Source organism: Hibiscus syriacus, unplaced genomic scaffold, assembly GCF_006381635.1.
Source record: "Hibiscus syriacus cultivar Baekdansim isolate YM2019G1 unplaced genomic scaffold, ASM638163v2 tig00116959_pilon, whole genome shotgun sequence".
NCBI lineage: Eukaryota > Viridiplantae > Streptophyta > Magnoliopsida > Malvales > Malvaceae > Hibiscus > Hibiscus syriacus.
The window spans coordinates 4,577,728-4,586,750 of record NW_024063485.1 but is presented as its reverse complement, the minus strand read 5'-3'; the positions used below and the strand labels follow the sequence as shown (position 1 = coordinate 4,586,750).

General features: G+C 34.7%; 1 protein-coding gene across 1 annotated transcript; it reads left to right on the top strand.

Annotated features, from left to right (window-relative positions):
- Positions 1-546: 546 nt before the first annotated feature.
- Positions 547-1,887, top strand: LOC120189742 (stemmadenine O-acetyltransferase-like). The gene has a single exon (XM_039192949.1). The coding sequence runs from the start codon at positions 547-549 to the stop codon at positions 1,885-1,887; it is 1,341 nt and encodes a 446-aa protein (XP_039048880.1).
- The last annotated feature ends 7,136 nt before the right edge of the window (positions 1,888-9,023 follow it).

The following is a 9,023-nucleotide window of genomic DNA, read 5'->3' as shown; positions in this document are numbered from 1 at the left end:
CCCTATTACTATATGTAATGGGGTAGGGGAGGTAAGATAGTAGGATGTCCCAACGCCAGGTTGAGAACAGTTTCCGTGGGTAACAATAAATGATAATAATAAGTATAAACATTATGCTGCAAGTGGAAGATTTTTTTATACTTGTCGTGTATGGTTAGGTGCTTGCCTGACATTATATTTGTCAAGCTTCGAGTGCCAACACGTTTTTCGTATTGAGAAAACACTGGTATAAAATCCATGTTTTATACTTGTCGTGTATGGTTAGGTGCTTGCCTGACATTATATTTGTCAAGCTTCGAGTGCTAGCACGTTTTTCGTATTGAGCAAACACTGGTATAAAATCCATGTTTTATACTTGTCGTGTATGGTTAGGTGCTTGCCTGACATTATATTTGTCAAGCTTCGAGTACTAGCACGTTTTTTGTATTGAGCAAGCACTGGTATAAAATCAATGGAACTTGAACTTGATAATGCACAAAAGAGTGAGTTTTCATTAGACGTTTAAATAGCTTTCATTTATACTGTTTCATAGCAATTGTTGCGGAAATGGAAGTTCATATTACTTCAAAGCAATTGGTTAAGCCCTCCTCTTCGAAACTTCATCTTTTGGAGCCCTTCAAGCTTTCCCTTTTAGACCAACTCGCTCCAAGAAAGTATACTCCGGGAGTCTTCTTCTACGCTAAACCCAGTGATTCCGATATCGACAGTTCCCAATTCTCAGAGCAACTAAAACAATCACTCTCGAAAGCTTTGGCTCAGTTTTACCCTGCTTCTGGTCGGCTGAAGAAAAACCTTTTTATTACTGATTTCGACGAGGGAGTTCCTTATGTTGAAACCAGGGTGAAAGGACGGTTATCCGATTTCATTGGCCAAACTCAAAATATAGAGGCAATGAACCGATTGCTTCCTTGTCGACCCTTTTGCTATATTGAAGACTCAACAGCTCCCCAATTGGCTGTTCAACTCAACATCTTCGACTGTGGTGGGATTGCACTTGCTTTGTGTGCTTTCCACAAGGTCTTCGATGGAACAACTGTGTCTGCTTTCATGAACAGTTGGGCAGCTTTCAGTCGAGGCTCGAATGGCGAAATACCAAATCCTGGACTGTTAGGGGCATCGTCACGGTTTTTCCCTCCGATCGAGTCGATGCCGGACAACGCTGACGTGAAAAGCCTCTTCTTTAATGACGTCCGGCGTAAGATAACAAGGACATACGTGTTTGATGCCAATGCGATCTCGACTCTTAAGATGAAAGCGAAAGGCAAAAGCTTGGAGCATCCTTCCCGTGTATTAGCTCTCAGTGCATTCCTATGGAAACATGGCATCCAGGCATCTCGATCAGTGTCTGCAACTCTAAAACCAGCTATTTTATGCCAACCAGTAAACATTCGACCCAGATTGAAGCCCCAATTACCTATTTATTCAATTGGTAATCTGTATTCGATGGCAATTAGCATGTATAGCCCAGTTGGGGAAGATATAGACTTGTCTGAGTTGGGTGTTCTAGTGAGAGAAGCAACGCAAAGTGCCCCTAATGATCCCCAAGTTGTTCTACAAGGGTTTAAAACTATGACTGACGGACTCAGCCATCTTGCAGAAATGGTGTCAAAAGGAGATGCAGATTTTTTCATTTTAAGCAGCTTGTTGAATACTTTGGATGCAGATGAAGATTTTGGGTGGGGAAAGCCCACTCTCATTAGCACTCCAGCGGTTGATAGCCGTAATCGGGAGCTGCGCAATTGGTTCTATCTGAAAAAAGCCAAGCAGCACAAAGCCATTGAAGTATGGATTACTCTGTCAGACAAAGAGATGGATTTTCTTGAACATGACCCAGAGTTCCTGGCATTTACCTCTCCAAAATCTTGCTTTGATAAAAGTAAGATCTAAACATAAACACAAAGAAAGGGTATCTCCCAAATTTAAAAACATTGGTTCCAGTGCTAAGTTTCTTAGTTTTAAAACTATTGTGTTAATAATCAAAACTATCAAGTTTTGAAATTTGTTTCTATTTGTTGATGTCTTGTACAATCTGCCTCGCTAGAGGCTACTATAAGTTTGATTCAAATAATTGATGGCTTCAGTTTTGTATACAAATAAAAGTAAATAGGTTACATCCACTTATTACTAAATACAACTATTTCTATGTTTTCAGAAATATCTTTAATTTGCTCATGTATGATACAATTATATATCCTTAAAAAGTATCGAAAGCAGATGTAGCTAATCACTTCTAAAGATGCCAGGTGTTAACAATCAGACGACTCGAAACAATCAAGCAACTCAGGCAAGAGACTTCGAGAGGAATCTGTTTCATGTTAATTGTGTTTAATCTGTTAGAAATAATACTGCTGCAACAAGACAAAACCATTAGCATTGAATAACAAATAATAATCAAATAGAAAGACAAATAAAACGATTTATTGTGTCGTGCTATGGAAACCACTGCCTTAAAAGCAGTTTCGCCTATATTGGTGTAATCTCGAAATGGACGTTGCCCCCAAGGTTAACACAGTCTTCCAGACCTCTTACACCCAAAGTGAGGAAGTGGAACCACTTGTGTTGCACTATTCAATAAAAAACTTTCGAGGGAAAAAATAATAAAACTATTAGTTTATGTGTTCTAATTAGGGAGAGGGCTTTCTCTTTTATAGAAACAGTAGATGGGTAAAGTTGTAAAGTGAAAACAACCTACTCCAACTACACACTAAAAACAGGTAACATCATGCCTAAGAAATCTCTCCACTATTTGCATTACCAACAATCCATCACTTATGAAAATATGTAGGGAATTTTGAATACGAAAAGAGCAACAACAAAATTAATCGCTTAAGTACTAGCGAACATATCTATAACTAATACATAGTGGAATTATCAATTCTTCTCTTAACAAGTGAACGAATCTGGAACTTGTTAAAAAAAGTGTAAACCCACAACACACAACTAACTTCTTCACCAAGTCACTTCTGCGATATATCATCAATTTTGACCGAATACACCTCACTATGCTGGTAAGTGCTCTAGAAAGAACGCTCAAAAGTCTTTCATAGAAGGTGGTTAATCCTTTACACTTACGTATGTGATTTTATCAAGTCCATTTCAATATAGACCACCCAAATTAGGGATATTAAATCATTAAGAGCAATTAGAAAACTCAACATCTCATTTTTTTATGATTCGATGAATTCATTTAGTCCGTCTCACAAAGTAACCTCCCTTTTACCCAACCTAGATGAAACAGGCCGAAGCCAGAAGGCCCATTGACTAAATCCTCAAAAGCTTACCCAAACATTGTTTTAAATACATTAAAATTTACCCTCACATTTATTGAATTTAAACACCGAAATAAACCGACAACATTAATTAAAATGAAAATCAAATGTTTATCAAAATCCGAGTTCAAGTCCAAAATCCAAAACATAATTTATGTCCAATGTTCCAAACATTTAAAAATATTAAACGTTATAAAATAAAATAAAATAAAACAAGAAATAGAAAATCCGAATAAAATGTCATATTATGAAAATAGTGGAATCATAATAATGTCGTAACTCCATATATCAGTTCACCTAACTCGAGAATTTGAAAGAAAGAAACTATGTGGGAGTAAGCTATGAAGCTTAGTGTGTCTCTAAAGTGCAAACAAACAAACAACTTTAATATAAAATTATTGCATTTTTGGGTGTACTAAATTTGATACACAAATATGTGCAAGTATACACAATCGAACAAGTAATAAAGTGATTAATGTGTATCATCTCCACAGGGATTGGAGGAAAATTAAGTAAAGTTTAAGCACTAAAAATATAAACAACTAAATGTAAAGTGGTATAAACAATTGTCTGTGATTGTTGTGACAAGAATTAAAGTAAGAAATGTTATGGAAAAATTGTGTGTTGAGAATTTAGAGTACAAAATAAGACAACGAAACACCTCACACGTGTGAAACTCTCAAGATGGATAAACAAATTGGTCTATCTTGGAATCCTATATTTTATCCTAAGTGAATGATTAACATTTTCCAATTAATACGATGCTCGCCATAGTTTTTAAGTTGTTTCTAGACTATCTCTTGTAAGAAACCTGACAGTGAAAATGCTACAAGAATACCTCTCAGCATGAACCCTAGTAAGTTATTATCGATTAAGCCATACTCCTTTTAGACATTAAAACCCTTTCCTTATCTCTAAGGTGAGTTAAAGTTTTGCCTCCCAACTCAATCCTACTATTCACATAGATCTAAGCTTAACTCTCTCGATATCAAGCATAAAGCGTAGATAAGAGTCATCTCTTAAAAGCTCTCACAAGTCTAAGCAGTGAAACAGTGAACAAAACACGTATATAAACTAGAAATGCTGCAACATTAATTAAAACACAAAACAAATTCATCCAAGATAAACCCAACCCAACTTAAGTTAGTTAATGGCTGGGTAATTAACATCCATAATCATCTATTTAATACAACTCATATCCATCAAAAGATAAATAAAATAGACAAAAACTAAATAAGGAAGAAAACTCCCAAGCTAAGAGTCGTTGTGGATTGCCATAAACCACCCAAGCGTCCCTGCTTCTCTCAAAGGCTAACAAGCTTTATACCCTTAGAGTTCCAGCAGTGAATGTCACTAGGATGAAGAAGAGAAGAAGGAAGAGTGGTTGTCTCTCTCTTTTTCTCTCTTATCTAATAAAACCCAAACGCTCCTCCATAAATGTGGTGTCCGTTGCTTTATATAGTAGGGACTCATAGGGTTTAGTGCCCTAATTCCTTTTGTACTCTAAGGGAATATTCTCTTCACATGTGTGTGATGGATAGCTGGTAGAGGGCATTCATGTGTGACAACTAGAAGAAACAATAAAATATCTCCAGATTTTTGTCATTTTTGCGCCCATAAATGTTACAACAATTTTCGCCCAGGATTGCTATCCAGAATGTTGTGCCATTTTCCAATTCACATCCAGTTTTCGTCACCTACACAAATCACCACCAAAACACTATATGTATCCCATCAATGCATCATTTATAAGATAATATAAGACCAACAAACAAACTACACAACAAGTATGTTAAATGCAACTAAATGAGATTAAATGCATTGAAATGAGCTTTTAAACAATCAATAACCTAAGTAAAAAGGCACAAACTTTAGCCTTTTTACGGGGTTATCACACCCCACAAACTTAAGCTATTTCTTTTCATCAAGAAATGGATAGTAATCAACCAAAGAAATACTATGGAAAAGTTTAGTCCAAGGAAATTATAAGGTATAAAATTCAGCCCTAAAAATAATTGGCTTTAACATGCAAGACTAGTTAAGAATTCAAGAACTTTTCCCTATAACAAGATCCTTTGCATGTGTGTGTGCATGATTGCATCTGGTCTATGCTTAACAAACTTAGAAAATTTCTAGGTAAGTCCCCTATTCTGATTTAGCACTTCTTTAACCATTAAGCATACAATTACTCCCATTTTCTTAAGTTAACATAAATTAATTTTTTTCTTTTCTTTTGTACTGATACCAGGGGAATCAACCTATCAACACTACCATTCCACACTCTTGATAAACTGGAGTAAACATTCCATCCCCGAACTAGTCAGATGGAGTCATCCCGTGACTACTTTCATTCACTCCTATGCTGTAGCTGCCATTTATTAAAACGCAGTATCCAGGCACTGCTATAGCAAAGAGGAGTGTCATCTACAATTATTCCAAAGCATTTATTTGCAATTCAACACATTTACTCAACATAGGGGAGTCTAATTAGCCTTTCAAGCTATCAATTATTAATTAAGTTCATTAATCATCAAGTTATGCTGCAACATGCAAGAGTTCTTTCATATAATATTTCTAAAATCCTTAAGCATAGAAAACATACAATCGTGTATCAATGAATCACAACGAATCAAGTCCTTGAGTTGGTTATATCAATATCGACAATCATGTACATTAAATCAGTCACAACCATAAAAAAATTCTATCATCATTAGGCATCATCAAATTATTCCTAAAAATGTCTTTACAGAAAATATATGCCATAGAAAAATTCTATTAATAACTATCAATGCAAATGCCTAACTACGAACATTATAAATTCTGTTAATAAAAAATCTATTGGAACTAGACGTACCTCATTGTGTTGATGGTGGGGCTTCGTTCCTCGTATGTCTGGTGTTTTCTCTTTGGAGTCAAGTTGGCTTGGTCGTGTTCTCGGGCGGTACGTGGTGTATCTTTCTCAGACTCCTCCGGTGCTAGCATTAAATGGGTCTTCTTCCTGAGTTGGTTCGACATTCATAGAGCTTTACCCTTTTCTACATGTTTGTGAGTCTATTTACAAATAATCCTGAATTGATATGGCCATTTTTTCTCATTCGATTGGAGCACCAATATATACCAAAATGCCCCACACATATAACAGTTCCACACTCAGTGTATTTTTCTTGGGCATTTCGTGCCTTCCACAACTGTTCGTCATCCCATGGCATCCATCACAAGATTTATAGAAATTTTGGGTGTCCTTGAAGAGTGTAAGCCTATAAAACTCAGATTGCATGACCCTAAATCAATCCTTTCTCCTCTAAAATTCTCTCCACATGAAGCTGAATGGTAGCAAACAACTTGCATGGACTTGTTATTTCCCTGGCTATTCAAATAAGGAGAAAAAATACCACTAACAAGAGAATTAACAATGTACTACAACAAATTTGTTTATTTATGGCATTTGAAATACCTTCATTGAAACTTACATTTATATTACTGTTTATATCTTGTGACTTAAAATTTGATGTCACGATGAACATCACGCTAGGTGTGCCACTAAATGTCAAATATGACGATGTATATATTTTCTTCACGTATTATTAAATACATAGTGATGTTAATGTATTTAGTCACCTCATAAATTATATTCAATGACAATTAATTATGTCATCAAATAATATAAAGTTTTATCACTAATTATTACTATCGTCGCTAATAATATAATAATTTTATTGTATTAGTGACAAAAAAATATTGTTATAATTTTTTTAATAATAAATAAATTTTTTAAAATTATAATAAATGACTAAACTTTTAGAAATTACAATATACAACACAAATTTTTATAAATCAAATTTAAGGATAAAACTTTTATAAATTACACTAAAGGACAAAACATTTTAGTAAAAGGATAAAACTTTATATAAATTAAAATTAAGGATAAAACTTTTTATAAATTACATTAAAGGAGAAAGGTTCACATATATTACAATAATAACATACATCTTCTACAAATTACAATAGTAACCCATGATCAAGTTGCAACATTTATACTCTGCTAACCAGGCGACCATGATAAACCTTCTTAACAAGGCAATCATCAACAGAGGACAAATAATTCTTGGGCTTTAGTCAACAACTTTCAAGCCTATGTAACATGCATTGCAGGAACTCATGAGCTTATTCCTGTTGATATCTCTGAAAAATGATGCAATACCTATGCCCATGAGAGTCAAGAATCACAATTATGAACACACTTCATTTATGTATCTTTCTAGTCACTCCCCATATTTGAAATACACCTTTCCAAGCACATTGACAACAAATATGTCAATCTCTTCAATGACTAAAGAAATAAAGTGACCAAAATTTACTAAAATTCAATACTAAATCAAAATCATTCAATGCTTATCACATATCATGTAACGACCAATTAAATATAAACTAATCAAGCTACTAATAGAAAATAAAGGATAAAATTCAATTTGTAAAATCTTTTGTGAGGAGATACAACTCTTGATGAATTCAATGAAAGTTCAATGTGATGACGAAGAGCACAAACTAAACAAAAGCCCTCATTATCACCTGGCAATGCAAACAAAAACAAAAGCAATGAGAAACCCCAAAAGAAAACAAAGGAACAGAGATTAAACAAAAGACATACAATCACAAGGCTTCTCATGATGATTCAAAGATTGAAGACCCAAAACAAAAGACATACAATCACAAGGCTTCTCATGATGATTCAAAGATTGAAGACCCAAAACAAATGGAACTGTGTGAGTAAAACATTACAAAAAAAGAACGATAAAACGATGTTACCTAAGTTTTCCAGCCCAACACCCTGTACAACGAGTGCCAAAAAATTGAATTATTCAAATCATCATTCTACATAAAGATAATGTTATAGATAAATAATATAAAACATTTTTAAGAGGAGTATGAAAATTGATCCATTGGTGATTGAAGGTATTAACTAAAGATGTAAATAATCATTGCGAATAGCACGAGTTCATCATTCTACTTCAACCAAAAGAGGGATTGACAATTCAAAAATATATAAGTAAATATGTTTCTCTCGAGCAGACAAAAAAAGTTTTGGGAGACCATAAATTACAATCAAAACAGGGTAATCTTCTAGGTTAAAGTTTGGAAATTATACCTCAGTAATCTGATGGACTAATGGCATCATCAATTTTAGAACCATAAAGTTTGATTAGTTTATTATCATTTTCAGAAGCTTCTGTAGCAAACATGGGTTTTGACCACTAATTTCCCCATGTAAAAAATCTAGAGCCAGAAGATTTGAATTCAATGACCCTGACCATACCCAAAACCCACGATCGAGTAAAATCCAAGACCACCAGATTCAAAGAAAATAAGAAGTTTGAGAAGGGAAAATGGAGAGAAAACGAAGTCAAAAGAGAGAGTAGAGGGAAGGCTTGCCTTCTCAGGTTCTTAAGTTGGTGACAATTAGAGCGTTGGTCGGTGAATCGAAACGTTAGATAAGGAGCCTAAGTTGAAGAGAGGAACATTGCATGATTTCAATCCCATCCGATGATGAAACACGTGGATCCAATATGTGAAGAGACTAATGCTCCAATCTAGTTTTGCTTGTCCTTATTCATGTTTCGGAAGATTAGTTTAAAATGAAAGAGAAGAGAAGGCGTTGTGGGTAATTTTGATAAAGAGTATGAGTCACCATAGCGCAACGGTGAGGGCTTAAAAGCATCCGCATGTAGGGTTGGATGTGGAGAGAATTTCATTTTT

What these genes read in the sequence shown, in the direction of transcription:
- LOC120189742 (XM_039192949.1), top strand. Translation starts at nt 547, where the DNA reads ATGGAAGTTCATATTACTTCAAAGCAATTGGTTAAGCCCTCCTCTTCG.